Source organism: Cervus elaphus, chromosome 22, assembly GCF_910594005.1.
Source record: "Cervus elaphus chromosome 22, mCerEla1.1, whole genome shotgun sequence".
Classification (NCBI taxonomy): domain Eukaryota; kingdom Metazoa; phylum Chordata; class Mammalia; order Artiodactyla; family Cervidae; genus Cervus; species Cervus elaphus.
In genome coordinates, this window is record NC_057836.1 from 17,666,404 (window position 1) to 17,683,787 (window position 17,384).

General features: G+C 40.3%; 1 protein-coding gene across 1 annotated transcript in view; it reads right to left on the minus strand.

Moving 5' to 3' along the window:
- Positions 1-17,384, minus strand: part of LOC122679941 — a 405,877-nt gene that overhangs the window by 163,643 nt on the left and 224,850 nt on the right. Inside the window, 1 exon segment of the mRNA XM_043880800.1 lies at positions 12,634-12,644. Coding sequence (XP_043736735.1) covers positions 12,634-12,644 — 11 coding nt within the window.

The window sequence follows — 17,384 nt, forward strand, 5'->3', positions numbered from 1 at the left end:
TGATAAATGTGTTAACTAACTTAATTATGTTAATAGTTTCAATATATATATGTATTTCTTTTTTAATACTTTAATTTTTGGAGCATAATTGATTTACAATGTTGTGTTTGTTTCAGGCATACAGTAAAGTGGCTTGGTTATATATTTCAATACATATAGTCATTCTTTTTTAGATTCTTTTCTCTTATAGCTTATCACAGAATACTGGTTAGACTTCCCTGTGCTATACAGTAGGTCCTTGTTGATTATCTATCATATATATAGTGAGGTGTGTTTGTGTTAATTTCAAATTCCTGATTTATCCCTCTCCCCAACTCTCAACACTTCCCCTTGTGTAACCATACGTTGTTTTGGATATCTGTTAGTCTGCTTCTGTTTTGTAAATAAGTTTATTTGTATCTTTTAAAAATTAATTTTTATTGGAGTATATTTGCTTTACAATGTTGTATTTCCTCTGTATAGGAAAGTGAATCAGTTATTTATTGTTGTTCAGTTGCTAAGCCATGTCTAACTCTTTTTTTTTTTTTTTCTAACTCTTTGTGAATTAATGGACTGACACACTCCAGGCTCACCTGTCCTCCACTATTTCCTGAAGCTTGCTCAAATTCATGTTTACCAAGTCGGTGATGCTGTCTAACCATCTCCTCCTCTGCCACCCCCTTCTCCTCTTGCCTTCAAAGGTTCCCAGCATCATTTTCAATGAGTCTGCTCTTGGTTGAGTCCCTTTTGTCCACACCATCCCCAGCATTTATCATTTATAGAATTTTTGATGATGGCCAATTTTGACTGGTGTGAGGTGATGCCTCATTGTACTTTTGATTTGCATTTCTCTGATAATTAGTGATACTCAACATCTTTTCATGTGCTTTTTGGCCACCTGTATGTCTTCATTGGAGAATATATATATATGTATTTCAAGTCATCATACTGTACACCTTTCACTTATATCCTATTATATGGTGATTACCTTCCAATAAAGCTGGAAATAGATTTAAAAAAACCTATATATAGAGACAAAAACTTTTGCAAATGCAAGGGAAAAATGACAAGAATAATAGTAATGGGAGCTTGAAATATATTTCTCAGCTTTTAATACTTGAAATGGTCATCTGAACTAAATTCAATGGGGAAAAAGTGGAAGTAGTGACAGATTTTATTTTCTTTGGCTCCAACATCCCTGTGGACAATGACTGCAGCCACAAAATTAAAAGACACTTGCTCCTTGGAAGAAAAGCCATAACAAACCTAGTCAGTGTATTAAAAAGCAGAGACATCACTTTGCCAACAAAAGTCCGTATAGTCAAAGCTGTGTTTTCTCCTGTGGTCATGTAAGGATGTGAGAGTTGAACCATAAAGAAAGCTGCGTGCATGCGTGCTAAGTCATTTCAGTAGTGTCCAACTCTTTGTGACTCTATGGACCACAGGTTTCTCTATCCACGGGATTCCCCAGGCAAGAATACTGGAGTGGATTGTCATTTCCTTCTCCAGGGGATCTTCCCAACCCAGGGATCAAAATTGCATGTCTTATGTCTCCTGCATTGGCAGGTGGGTCCTTTAACACTAGCACCACCTGGGAATTATTAGCACCAAAGAATTTATGCTTTTGAACTGTGGTGTTGGAGAAGACTCTTAAGAGTGCCTTGGACTGTCAGGAAATAGAACCAGTCAATCCTAAAGGAAATCAACCCTGAATATTCATTGGAAGGACTGATACTGAAGTTGAAGCTCCAATACTTTGGCCACTTGATTCGAAGAGCCAACTCATTGGAAAAAAAATGAGTGCTGGCGTCCCCACTGATGGCACTTATCAGAGTTTATTATAATTTCTAGTTTTAGTGTCCAGCTTCACTAGACTATCAGTTAATATGGGCCAGGGAGCTTTATTCACCATCATTAGGTCCTCAGCATCTGGTCAATTGCAAAGGGTATGGATTGAATGCCCCACAAACCCATCTTTAAATCAATAAACATCTGTGGAATGAAAGTCTAAATAAATTCCAAAAAGAAGGTATGGAAATTATATAATTTAGCACATTTATGGCATTCAAATCAGTAAGAAAAGGAAAAATAATAATTCAGGAATGACATTGGAAAAATAAAATTAGGTAGAATGCCATATCATATATAAAATAACTGACACAATTATTTAGTATTTACACATTTAAATATATTCATAAAATTATTACAGATAAAAATAATTTATTTAAACTTGAAGTGGGGAAGAACATGCTTGACCAGTCTCTGAAAGTGGAAACAAAAATGGGAAATTTTAACAGGCAATTAATATTATTAGAAACTTCCGTGAGGGACTTCCCTGGTGGTCCAACAGTTAGGATTCTGCACTTTCAATGCAGGTAACACAGGCTTGATTCCTGGTCTGGTTTGGTACGGCCAAAAAAATCAAACAATAAACTGAAGGAAGCATCTTCAGTCTATAAATGATGTAATTCAATAGGACAGGGACTTGCACCCAAACTGCTTGTTTCAAGTCTTACCTCTATTTCTTACAGCTGACTCATCTTGGGCAAGTGACCTTGCTTTGCCTCAGTGATCTGTTCGGTGGATAAAAAATATATCCTGCCCTGTTGGACTGTTGTGTGCTCAAATGAGTTCATATAAGTAAATGCACTGTAGGTTGTTGCAGTAGAGGATAGTAGTAGTATAAAGAGCTTCAACACAAATCATGACAAAAATGATAGATATCACAAGGTAAAAAGGACAAATGTAATGAGCAAAGTAATTCACAAACGAAGGATTAAATTAGCTAATATATGCCAGTATTTGCCTACCAAACTGGCTAAGATTTTAGAAACTCATAAGAAGACAAAGTTGGTGAAGCTATGTGGAAAATAACATTCTCATTCACCATTTGTAGAACTAAAGTTCAGTGCAGCTATTTCTGGCAAGCATTAATCTCCATGTACCAAAAACCTTAAAGGTACAAAGCCTTTAAGCCTTAGAGGTACTCAGCCTATAAAGCAGCAACTCTGCTTTTCTTTTCCATCATTTAAATATTTGTTTATTTATCTATTTATTTGACTGTCCAGGTCTTAGTTGCCATATGCAGGATGTTTAGCTGCAGCATTCGAACTCTCATTTGCCACATGTGGAATCTAGTTTCCTGACCAGGGATCTAATCTGGAACCCTGCACTGGGAGCATGGAGTCTTAGTTACTAGACCACCAGGGAATTCTTGGAAACCTCACCTTCAGAATATGATTAAGAGAAGCAATCATGGATGGTCCTACATTTAAACACAAGGAAGTTCAGAGTAACGTTTTTCATAATAGGAAAAAATGTTGAAAACAACTAAATGCTCAATACAGATGGTCAGGTGAGCATGTTGCATTTCTGCATATAGTGAAATAACTGGAGGCAGTTAAAAAATTTAGTACTATCCCTGTGATAGCCTGTATTTTTTAATTTTATAATAAAATGCTTTAGTGTGTAAAAGAATAGTTAATGATATAGAAAAATGCCCAAAATATATTTTGGATTGTAAAAACAGGATACAGAACAATATATGCCAAATTATCTAATCCTGAGGATCTACGTTTTTATGTCTAACGGCATCAATTGCATTTGAGAGATAGTTTTATGCCAATGCCCATCATGAATTTCAAGGTGGAGATTCCTGTAACATGTGAGAAATCATCAGGTGCTCAGAAAGGCCAACACTGTTATTTCACAAGAGCAAGTCTACTGTAGCATGAAATAGAAGAATATAATGCTATAGGATAACTCTGAATGGTGTTGTTTCAAAGAAAATGAAAATAATGCTTGCTTTGGTGAAATATTCTTGCTTCTTAAAAAACAACTGATGAAATTTCCTACAATTTTCCTTACAAGAGGAGGGGGGCCATGCATCAAAACATCCATCATCTCCCTCTTGTGCGACCAAAACCCACTTCTGACCTCCAAGCCCTCAGAAGGAGATGCTTCATCAGCATCTGCCCAGCACTCAAGGAGCAGAGATAAGGAGGGAGGGGACTTCCCGAGGAGAGCTGTGGACTGGAGGCTGAGGTCTAGGGGGCGACAGTGAGCTCTGAGAGGAGACGGGGCTGCACTGAGTCTCAGCCAGACCAGCACCCACATCTGAGAAGGCTGCCTCCACCAGGCTGGAGACCAGATTCTCTGCAGCCCCAGCCCAGAGGCCTGCCGTCCTCTCACTCAGGGGAAACCAGCTCCAGGGTGGAACAGGAGAGAGTACGAGGCGGAAAGTGCTCCCTATAGAGTCACATCAGATCCTGGGAGGGGAAAGGACCATCCCAGGCCCTCATCACATCAGGAAATGTCACAGGGTCCAGGGCAGAGACTAGGAAATTTATACACCTGGGGCTGCACATCAGCTGATCTCTACAGACAAGAGGTCTCCTCTCCTGGCTGTGGGCTTCTCTGCTCCGTAATGGACACCTGGTGGGGACAGGTGAGGCCAGCAGGCAGAACCTCTCACAGAGCCCAGTGCTGGGCAGACAGGGCAACAAGCAGAGGAGAGCCCGGGGGATGGGGGAGAGGAGCCAGAGAGAGGCAGGCAGGTGCGCCATTATCTCTGATCTGGTTACATGCAGCGGCCATGACACCCAGCCCTGTGGGACCCGGTGTGCCTCACAGACCAGTGGACTCAGTCTCTGCTCAGCAGGCCTGTTCCTCTCACAAAGACAGGATCCACATACTCATCACACACACTCACACACACACATACACACAAACTCCTCACTCACTCCTTACACACACACACTCTCACACACACTCCACACACACACACCCTCACACACTCCTCACACACCCTCACACACACACAAACTCCTAACACATGCCTCACAATCACACACACACACAACCTCACACACTCCTCACACCCTCACACACTCCTCACTCACCTGCTCACACACACACACACAATCACAGAGCCTACAGGAGCATAGACACTGGAAACACGGGGACCCAGGGGCAGTGCTCACACACCAGGCACATGGAGCGTGTGGGAACAGCCCAGAGTCCCAGCTGAGCTCAGTCGCTGGACCTTCCACACACTGGGAGCCACTGGGACTCCTAGAAGCTCCCTGAGAACAAGGGAGACAGTGGAGGGGACTCAGGGCGACACAGCTCGGTCCAGACCAAACCTCACTGCTCTGTAAAATCTGCCGCTATGACCAGTGGACTCCCCACAGGAGAGGGGCCAGTATTCACAGTCAGCGTGGCTCCTTTTTGGTCAAAAACACTGAGGCTCGGCTCCAGAACCCCAGATGCCTTTCCCTTCACCAAGGCATCCACTCCCTGCTGTGGACCCAGGACAGAGGGGCAGCTCTTACCTTGACCACCCACCATGGTGCCGAGAAGGAGGACAAAGAGTCCCTGGAGGGAGAGGTGTTGGCTCCGAGCCATCCTGACCCCACGTCCTCAAGATCACAGTCCCAGCTGCAGGATCAGCCTGTGAGGAGGCGTCAGGGTGCCGACCGGGGTTTATATAGACCGTCCCCTACATCCTCCCTCCTGAGAGCCAATAGAGACACCTTTCACCATTTCAGGCACTATCGGAGGCTGCATCTGCCACTTTCTGAAGCTCAAACACCAATGAGCTTCAGAATCTTCAACATCTCCTTATATGAACAACACGGTCCTTTGACCTCCTGCTTCCGTGGTCCTGAGAGCTGGGCTCTCTGACTGCGGCTGGAGTAGAAAACTCACATCAAAAACCATGAGTACCATTCTTTCCTCTGATTACCCTGGCCAATCCCCAAGGACTGTAAGATCTTGCAGGATCAGGTTGTGGAACTCATTGGACCATGAACAATAATTTTAGTGGTATCAAGCATTGACCTTCCCCAGCACTGAGCTCAAGGTCAAGCAGAGTACTACAAGAAGGCTTCAAATACAAGAATATTTCTCGGGCCAACAGAAAATGAGGACAAGGATGGCAGGAATTCAGAGGTGACCATGGAGAGGGTGGGGAGGAACCATTAGGTTGAGTGGATGAGACTGCAGGTCTTTCTTCTCTGCTCAGAATGATCTGGAGACTGGGTCTTGGAGAAGGTGCATGTGTGCTCAGTTGTGTCCTACTCTTTGTGACCCCTGGACTGTAACCTGCCAGGCTCCTCTGTCCATAGGGTTTCCTAGGCAAGAATACTGGAGTGGGTTGCCATGTCCTTCTTGAGGGGATCTTCTTGACCCAGGCATCAAACCCACATCTGCGTCTCCTGCATTGGCAGGGGGGGGGGTTTTATTGCTGAGCCACCTGGGAAGCCCTATAAGGGATTTTCAGACATGCTAATTCCCTTTCCCTTTATTGCATTAATTTTGTGTGAAATATCCCTCTTAGCTAACCAACAAATGATGCTTCAGGAGAGAAAGAGATTGCTGTTACAGGAAACAAACAGACAGTAGGAGTTATCATTCAACCCTAGCCTGCCAAGATAGGCTTTGGGGAATCTAAGAGAAGAAAATATATAACTTAGAAAGATTTAGGTTTTCTAAACTTCACATTGTCCCTCTTTGCATATTGAGAGTTTGGTTTTATAGGATTCAGAACACCCTTGTATTATAAGCCATAACTAAAGAAGATGTAAAATATAATTTAAGGCAACTGCCCCCAGACAGAAGGATAAATAAAAAGTATTCTGCAACACAGTGGCTGCTTGCAAGGGGCAAAGAAGACGTGAGTGAAGCAGAAAAGAGAAGAAGGATTCATTTATTCTGAGTTTAAGAGGGAAGGTGGCAGCAAGAGTGGAATTAAGGTGGATTGAGGGCACAGAGCCAAGCAGAAGGGACTGATGTCCAGTGTGGCCACTGCTGCCTTGTTCTGTTTCCACTGATCAGAGAAGCTCCCAGATGCTCTCCAGAAAGTAACCCAGGGATAAGTATAGAGACTGAATAGGGCCATAAGTGATGCAAGACAGAGCTCCCCCACTGAAATTCAAGGTCACTAACATACTGCCCTCATTCCTCATACTCCCTCAGGCTCAAGATTCCCATGACGCTCCTCTGTGGTCCACACAAACCCACTCTGAGGCCCCTTCACCCCGACTCTCATCACTTCAGCACAAATGTGGGAAGGACCCACCTGTGACACAAATGCCCCAGAGTCCCCACTGGAGCTCAGAGATGGGTTCACACCCACCCACGCCCGAAGGTCCCAGTGGGGCCAACACTGAGGGCAGCTGTGGACCAGTCCACAGCCCTGCCACATCCCCACCGGAAGAACCCCTCATCCCAGTCAGCAGACTTAGCTTCTCTGTCCTTGAGACTCAGGTAAATTAAAAGGGAGAAAAGTCAACTGAACATATGCTTTTCTCCCTCTAAATATGCTAATATTAACCTATTATTTTACAATAGTCACTTATTTGCCCTGTGTTCCTCTGACTTCCAAGCCTCAATCTGTACATGAACCCCATCTCCTCTGGATGCTTAAAACAGTAGCAATAACTGATTACAAATATCAGAACCAGAATATAAACTCGGGTGCTGGAGTAGGAACAGGATCTGCTCAGTCACTAGAGTCAATGTTCTACTCCCCCTGGGTCCCAGAGTCATCATTCTTTACCCAGTTATGTACTCTGCAGCATCACCAGAAACGACCAGACAAACACCTAGAACATAGGATGTGCTTCCTGAAGTCCAGTCATTCCTCCCACAGGATGACACAGGGATGCATTTAGTGAACCAGGTACACATGGTCTCACCTCGGGATTGAGATTTCGCAGGTAACATACTGTTAGGGACTCCATACCCTGTTATAAGGATGGAGTGGGCAGGAAGGAGGGGCTAATCCAGGGCTGGTAGGCTGTGCCCAGGCAGCATCCTCTACCCCAGAGCTGGGGATGCAGGTCAACATGGACCAACTCACCCTCTGATGATGGTTCATCTTCTCTGACACATAAGGAAATCTCAGTGTCCAATCTCATCCAAGATTTGAAGGAGGAAAGCTTTAGGGAAGACACCAACCAACTTTGTCCACAATGAACTTCAGGGGTCAGGAGAACAAGCTAAGGAGCCAATTTGCCTTGTCCTGACTCGGAGTTCAGCCACATACCATGTGTGTGATCTTGAACAGGGTCCTTACACTCTCTATGTAGTGGTTCCATCTATAAAAGAAGGGTTATACTTGTGTCTAGATGACAGAGTTCTGGTTAGAATTAAAAGAGTTGGCATTAGTAAGAGTTATAACCACTAGTCAACAGTAGTCCACAGTAGTGGTGGAGAAGCAATATTAGAGCCCCTCTCCCCATCCCATCCCAGGAATCACAGCACTCTAGAAAAGGAATTAAATTCTGTTACCTGGAGCCTTGACTGGTGCTGTCAGAACTCTCCCAGGAACCACATGCTGTGATGGTGATTGGTGCCAGAGTTGTGAGTCTTCCGCCATCACCCCTTCTCTCTGTGCCCCAGAGAGAGGTTCTACTGCTCATGAACCTCGACCTTACCAACTGTGAACCTCATTAATTAAGTTGTTTACTTGTTAATTTTACTTTATAAATTCATACAGACTTGGAAAAAGTTCCGTGTCTAATTTATCTCCTTATCCCCAGTGCTTGATAATTAAAAATCCTAAATGATGTCTTTTGTATACCTGAATGAATGAATGTCAGCCTGGTATTTTATGCAAATCATTTCAATCAAAAGAAATATTTTGAGAAATAATTTAACTTGGTGTGAGGACTTAACAGCACAATGAAGTTATGTCAATTGTAAAGATATTTCAATACAATTAAATGGTATAAGCTATGTATGGTTCACTCCTACACTTTTCTGCAATGAATGCAGTAAATTGCAACACCAGAAACAATCCTAGCCCCATTCCAAGAGCAGCAGCTCTCTTAGCAGTGCTAAGAGAGAGCCAGTTCTAAACACATATAAACACTGCATGTTTTATATCTGAAGATAAAGAAGACAAACCTCAGCACATTGACAGATGAACACCATGAAGCCTCCTGTTCTGGTCTTAATCAGATATTGCCAAGCGGCCCAAATGTTTATATATTTATCATTTGGCATATTTTCAGTTCAAACCACACATAACTGTAACAGGAAGAAATTTTGTTATAAAAAAATTTAGTTTAACAACTTCCGTATTGAATTAGAAGTACAGAAGTAAAGAGCAGGAAGAATCCTGTTCTTTAACTTAGACTAACTGTTTATTCAGTCTTATGGATTGTAAAGCTATACAATATGTAGCATTATTATCCCCAAATCACCATGAAAATATGGAGGTTTCAGAGGTTCAGTAACCTCTTTGCTAGGAAAGTTAATAATTAAATATCCTTGGTAGAGGGACATTTTCAGGACTAATCAGAGTGACTAATATAAAAAATATTTTTGAATTAAAAAAGAACTATACGACTTTAAAAGGAAACAATTAATTGAGCTGTTACACCTAAGCATTGGAGACCCACCTCACCATCTGTATTCCTTGCATGGATGGGACCAAAATTTGTAAAGGCTTGTTTACTAAAGATCACTTCATCGCAAGGGCATGTGATGAGCTTGGTCATGAGCTAGTCATGAGCTGACTGAGGTCCAACCCATCATCTCTGCTCAACCCTTTACAGTCTATAACTGGCAACATCGAACAAAGAGTATGGTGCTGAATTGGCCTCATTCATTCCTCCACAGTGCAACATCAAATACCCAGAGACCAGAGCAGATCAAAGCTACTAAATCAAAGACAAGCAGATTCTAAGTGGACAGCATGCAGACCCAGGGCCCTTCCCTGCTGCTGTTGGAAAAGAAGACAGCCTCCCACCCCAGACACCATCTGTAGGAGGAGAAACAAGAAGATGCTTCCTGAAATTGAGGAAAATCAGTCTTAACAGGCAGCTTGAACTAGAGTTGACAAGATAATTATTAAAGTAAACCCGAGCTAACTTGGGGGACAAATATTAATTGGGAGAGTCTGTGTTAACTTCATGGAACTTTCAGTCCATGTAAACACCCCTTGCTACTGCACAAGATGAAATCAGTCATAAAAATAGTGATTATTACATTTATGCATGTTTGAATCTAGAGGACACATTTTCAAGCCCACTACGGAAAGAAAATATGTATAACTTCCTTTGTTTTTAAGTGCACAGAGTTATCACCTCTGTGAACTCTTTCTAATTCCTCCAGTTCAGAATTACTGCTATGTCTGTTTAATCTGTAAAAACTTTCTTTTTGTCTCTAAAGTGGTGTTTCTTGACAGCAAGTATTGTGTCTTGTTCTTCAACATCTCCATAAGGTCAAGTAAAGACACATAGAAAGAGCTTAACAAATATCAGATAAGAAATGAATGCATGAACAAATGCTGACAATCACCCTGCAGTTAGTGATACTGAGTGGGGGAGGGAGGTGGGAGCAGGGGAGACACAAATATGATTAATCCCATTTGAACAAGCTGCAGTGGAGTAAGGAGTCAGAGACACAGCAGCTAAAGGAGCCAGATAGAAAATGCCTTCAAATCCCACTCCGGGAGGGTCAGATCACGTTCAATCTCTGCACAGAGCTGTACCTCAGAAGGTTCTCCAAGGTGAGAAAAAACTGACAGCACTGCTCTCAAGAGTTCCACTAAAGGATGTGGATAGACAGTAATACTCATCAAACAACTGTATTTCTACTCCCCAGTGACTCATTCTGGGCAATGAAACATGGGTGGTGTCACCTGTGTCACTTCTGAGTGAAGGCAGGAAAAGTCCAAGTGTGACTTTCTAGTCTCTCTCTTTTTCCTGCCCCAGAAGCTGCGTGTTCCAGATGGTGCACGTGCAAGAGCCTCACAGACCACAGACATCTGTAGGTTGTGATGAGTATATGTGTGTGTGTGTGTGTGTGTGTGTGTGTGTGTCTGCATATGAGTAGGTAAGTATGCATTCATTTCTGTATGTGTGTGTATATGTATGTGTGTATGTGTTTGTGTTGCCACTGAGATTTGGGGGTCACTTTTTCCAGCAGCAGAAGAGTCTCTTCTAATGGATACAAAGGAGAAAGAAGACTTGAAGACAGAATCTGTCACATGAAGCAGGTCCTTTCCTAGATCGCCTCTTCCTTCTGTGTCTTCATCTTAAGCTACTCCCTCTGAGCTCACCTTGCTTCCTCTGTTGAGCTCGGTTGTTTCTCCATCACCATTTCTGACTGACTAACAACCAGATCTAAATCCTGTCTAACAGCACCCGCCCCGGTGCATCTCCTGTTCACTTTACTTCACTCTGTGCTGACAGTCGGGCTCAGTTTCCCGAATTTCTCTCTTAGCATCTTGACCTTCATCTTTAAGCAGCTCTTCTTTCCTCTGAGTTAACCAATCCATCATCTTTGATCCTGTTTTTACCTTCCACCAATCCTGTACTAATGAAAAGGCCTCATGTATTTCTAAGCCCCCTAAGTTTTTTCTTCATTTCCTGAACAAATCTGATTCCTGGATTTAGTGCTCCATGCAGATAATTAACTAGCTCACCTTTGGTTAAGCAATAATTTTGCCGATTATTCCCCCCAATTCAAGAAAATGGCACATTCAAAGCCTGTATTCTTGTGAGCACAGCCCTAGGGCTCCCCTCATAGGACTTGGAAGGGGCTGGTGTAAGGACAGGTTGTGAAGGTGAAGCTTTGTTAGCTTCATGATTAATCCATCTCTGTTCAGAGTTGATGTAATTGCCAACTCCAGAGCTATTGAGTTCTTGTGGGTGGTCATTCTTAAACCACTTAAATTCAAGATTAGTGCCACTTGGAATGGCACTCAGAGCTCAAAGGCTGAGTGGTTGCTCAGTTGTGACCTGATACTCTATTGCACATGGAGCTTTGGTGCAGCTAAGTCCTATCTGAGGACCAGCCTAAGAACACTGGAAATACAGCAAGATGTGTTCCTCCTTTAACTCTTGAAGTCTGTGAATAGATTCTCTTTTCCTTATCATCGAATCCTTCCCCATCTGGGCATGCTACCCAAGACTCCTGCAGGCTGCAGGCATCTGCTGAGGCCCTGCCAAGGCCCAGGATTGGAGTGAGGCCTGTACCTTAGTATAAGCTCTGTATTTCCACTCTCTATAAGTTAATAGATGCTCATCTAAGGTTTGTTAAATGGTTGAATGGCACTATGCTAGATATTTAAGAGAAATTATCTTAAATATAAAGAACTATTTTTGAGGACATCATTTAGCTAATTGACATTTTTGTTTTAAAAGCAAATGTTTTCAGCAATTAACAGGCCAAAATTTGATTTTCAAAAAGAAGGTGCATATCACCACCAGATACATCACAATGAACTCTGCAAATCTCTATCTCTAAGGATACACAAGACAAACCACAACACACGCACATGTGCCTTTTTACTAAGTCTTAATCAGACCCAACAGAGGAGACAGGGTATTTGGATGATTTATCTTTTGGCAGTTTTTCATTTAAAACCACACAGGAACATCACAAGAAGAAAATATGCAATTAAAAAAGTACAGCTGCACCATCTATATGACATAAGGAAGGAGATGAGGTGCAGAAAGAGTTCTTTGGCTTATAAAAACAAACAGACTAATTAGTCTTTCACTTTGTGAAAGGAGGGTCCTCTGGGACTGATACTGAAGGATGCTGTAGAGACCACGATAACTCGACTTTTCTGTACAACAGAAGTGTGAACTGATAGTTTTGTATAACGATGTGCTTTGATTTTTCTCTCTCTACTTTTTGTGAATCTACTGTAGGTTTTCACATTTTTGTTGCCATGTGGCTCACATAAAACATCTTACAGACACATTAGTCTATATTACACTGATAATAAATCAATTTCAATCACATACAAAAGCTCTACCTTTTGATCCTCTCCTATACTTTCTGTTTTTGGTGTCAGAATTTCTCTCTCTTTATATTGTATATCACTAACAAAATATTTTTCTCCATAGTTATTTTAATGCCTCCCTTAGACTTGAGCTAACTGGTTAGCACACTACCATATTCAGTGTTAGAATATTCTCAATTGCATTACATATTTAGATTTACATGTCTGTTGCATATTTTCACTTCTTTAATATAATAATTAGTATCCTTCATTTACCTTGAAGAACTCCCCTCAGCAATCTTGTAAGACAAAACTCTGTGAACTCCCTCAACTGTTATTTTTTGGAGAAAGTCTTTAACTCATCTTCATTTCTGAAAGACAACCTTTCTGAGTAAAGTATTTTGGTTTGCAGGCTTTTTCTTTCATCAGTTTGAATATATCATCCCTTTCTCTCTTGGCTTGTCAGCTTTCTTCTGAGAAGTCCGCTGATATTCTTAACGTTCTTCAGGGAATTTCTTTTTTGTGAGCATTTGCTTTTATCTTGATGTTTTTAAAATTCTCCTTTTTGTTGATTACAAACAATGTGTCTTGGAGACAATCATTTTGAATGAACTCTGAGGAGTGGCCTATTAGCTACAGGAGCTTGAATGTCTACATCTTACCAGATGTGGAACTTACCTGGTATTATTTCTTTTGGTACAGCCTCTGTCCCTTTCTCCCTCTCTTCTCCTTCTGGGATCCCAATAATGTTGCAGGTTGTTTCTGTTAATATTATCCCATTGTGCACACCAGTCCTTTCACACTTTTTTCATTCTTTTTTCTTCTTTGTCCTCTGGCTGGGTAATTTCAATTTTCTTTGAGTCTTCTGCCTCAAAGATTCTTCTGCTGTTGCTGATGCTCTCTGTAGCATTTTCCCTTTTGTTGCATTTCATTCATTGTAATCTTAAAAAGAATTTCTGTTTGATCCTTCTCTTTTTCTGCCTCATTGCACAGCTTCAGGGATCTCAGTTCTCTGACCAGGATTGAATCCAGGCACAGCAGTGAAAGCATCAAATCCTAACCACTAAACCAACATAAACTCCCTGTTTGCTTCCTTTTTTATGATTTCAGTCTCTCAAAAAAAAAAAAAACAAACCTGAATTTATTCTGTGGAGCAACTCAGAGCCCATGTACAACAAATGCTGAGCCCGTGCTCTAGGACCTGCAAACCACAAATAGGAGCCGGCATTCTGCGATTACTGAAGCCTGAGCTCCTAGAGCCTGTGCTCCGTAACAAGAGAAGCCCCCGCATAGAGAAACCTGCTGTCCACAAAGAAGAGCAGTGCCTGCTTACCACAACTAGGGAAAGCCCATGTGCAGCAACAAAGACCCAGTAAAGCCAAAAATTAAAAACAATAACAATAATGATAATAAACAAATTTTAATCTTATTTTGCTCACATATTCTTTTTCTGAATTGGATTGTTTATCTGTGTTTTTCTGGAGTTCACAGAGCTTCTTGGAGGGTATACTTTATTTCTTTCATCATACGTCATTTATTTCATTACTTCCCAATGGTGAATAGCTATGTGAGCTGCCCTGGGAGAAGTCCTCTGTATCTTTCCATCCCCAAGCAGAGCCTAGAACTAAGAAGACTGCAAGCGTGACTGTAGATCAGAGCACTGGACATTGCAGAGCCATCAGTCAGGGACTGGGTGGATTCAACTCACAACCAGGCCATCACTCTCAGGTCTTATGTTAGTTCAGCAGCTTCTCCAATAAGCAGGGTGACAATATATAGCCTTGACTTACTCCTTTCCCTATTTTGAACCAGTCTGTTGTTCCATGTCCAGTTCTAACTGTTGCTTTCTGACTGGCATACAGATTTCTCAAGAAGCAGGTCAGGTGGTCTGGTATTCCCATCTCTTGAAGAATTTTCCACAGTTTGTTGTGATCCACATAGTCAATAAAGCAGAAGTAGATGTTTTGATGATCATATGATAGAACAAAAACCTTCAGAGAATTGAATATATACAGAATATTGACTTTGACCAGAGTGAAATTAAGTATTAATAAGAAAATATACTTAGCCATCCTTACTGGGAAAATTAAGAAATATTCTTCCAAAGAATTCCTGGGTCTGGAAATAACTTTCAAACTTGAAAATATTGTGAAATAATAGTAACAAACATATGCTGTAACTAAATTCTTCCAATGCAACTAAAGTAGTATCTAAGGGAAATTTATACCCTAGGTTTAGAAAAGAGGAAAGATGGAAAATGAAAAAATGTAAGCTTTCATTTAAGAAGCTAGGAGATGAGAAATAAAGCCTAAAGGATGTACAAGATTGGAATTAATAAAGAAAAAAAATAAAAGTTAATCTAAAAAAGAAAGTGAGCACCAGACAAAGACAATAGAGGAAAGCCGTTCAAACATGCCTCACTGAAAATTGATCAACACTGAGCAATACTAATCAAGAGCAGAGAGAAAAAACTTAATACCAGAGTGAAAAGGCAAATCACTATAAATTATACAGATTTTTTTGTTCATAGATTTGAGATGCAATATACACATTTAATGTGGATAAATATTCAGAAGAGTTTGAGTTTCTCCACAAGATTGCCAGCATTTGTCTTTTTTAAAATTATTGCCATTTTGACAGGTGTAAGATGACATCTCATTGTGGTTTTCATTTACATTTCTCTAATGATTAGAGATGTCAGTATATTTTCATATACCTGTTAGCTATCCATACGTCTTCTTTGGAGAAATGGCTAGTCCCTGACCAATTTTTTAAATCAGTTTATTAGAGCTTTTGCTGTTGTTGCTTTTGTTTTGCTCTTGAGCTGTAGGATTTTTATATATTTTTCAAATTAATCCCTTATATGATTTGCTGCTAGGTGCCTTTTCACTCTACTGTTGCTTCTTTTACTGTCTTGCTGGTGTTCAGTCATTCAGTTGTGTCCAACTTGTTGTGACCCCATGGAGGCTCCATGGGGTTCTCTGTCCATGAGATTTCCCAGGCAAGAATACTGGAGTGAGTTGCCATTTCCTTCTCAAGGGTATCTTCCTGACCCAGGGGTTGAATCCATGTCTTGTGTGTCTCCTCCACTGGTAGTTAAACTCCTTACCACTGAGCCATCTGGGATATTCTCACTTGTCTATTTTTATCTATTCTTTTGGTGTCATGTCCATGAGTTCATGAAATAATATATTTTTATTTTGAAATTATAAGTAAAAATACCACATATCCAAAGTGTAATTCCCAACTGGTGACAATATTACACCATCATACACAGTAAAGTAAATTCATATGCGGTAAGGTTTTAAATATTATTTAGTGGAATTATAAAATCATTTGTAGAAAATGAACTTGATTAAAAGTTATTTTGAGATGAAGAATGGCATTTGAAGCATTACATTAAAGGCATAGTCAAAAAACCAAAACATTATAAATTTGATCACATAACCTCCCATACACATATACAAACCTAAAATTATACACAAAAGATGGGGAAATATTTCCAAAAACATGTAAGAAAAATGGTAAATGATGTTAGTTTATAGAGTTCCTAAAAATAAATAAGAGAATTTGCAAAATATTCTGGAGAAAAAATTAAAGGTAAAGAAAGATATCTGAAACACTTTAAATATTTACTTGTTAATCACTCTCCATATTCAATAACAAATGTAAACACAGGCATCTATAAATGCACACACACACACACTAACACACCCCTGAATGAAGGAAGCACCTTGCATACTTTAATTACCCTGTGTTTCTTCTATTAGGACAGTACTTGCACATTATATGCATTAATTCAACAAGTATGGATGGAGAGCATTTTCTAAATACCATGATAGGTGCTTGTTAAATATTTATTAAGTAAATGAACAGATGAATAAAATTCAGTGAAGTAGATTTTCTTTAAATCAATGCTAATCAACAAAACAGTGAAGCAAATATAAATTAATGATAATGATTTATGAAAATAAAGTGTATTGAATAAAATTAGTCCATAAAGAGAATAAATTTATATTTAAAATTTCACTTACATAATTTTTAATAGAAAATAGTTAAATAGATTCTAAACTACTCTCATCTATTATTCAATATGACATATGTGCAAGAGAATATTTCTGTAGTAAAATGAAACTCTTTAAGGGAATATACAGATTTACCAAGTAGACTTTAGAAAAAGATAGACAAATAGCTACTGAGTAAAGCAAAACCCTCCTTGCTATTCTTTGGAACTCTGCATTCAAATGGGTATACCTTTCATTTTCTCCTATGCTTTTTGCTTCTCTTCTTTTCATAACTATTTGTAAGGCCTCCTCAGATAGCCATTTTGCTTTTTTTCATTTTTTTTTTCCTTGGGGATGGTCTTGATCCCTGTCTCCTGTACAATGTCATGAACCTCCGTCCATAGTTCATCAAGCACTCTATCAGATCTAGTCCCTTAAATCTATTTGTCACTTCCACTGTATAATCACAAGGGATTTGATTTAGGTCATACCTGAATGGTCTAGTGGTTTTCCCTACTTTCTTCAATTTAAGTCTGAATTTGGCAATAAGGAGTCTATGATCTGAGCCACAATCAGCTCCTGGTCTTGGTTTTGCTGACCGTATAGAGCTTCTCCATCTTTGGCTGCAAAGAATATATAATCAATCTGATTTT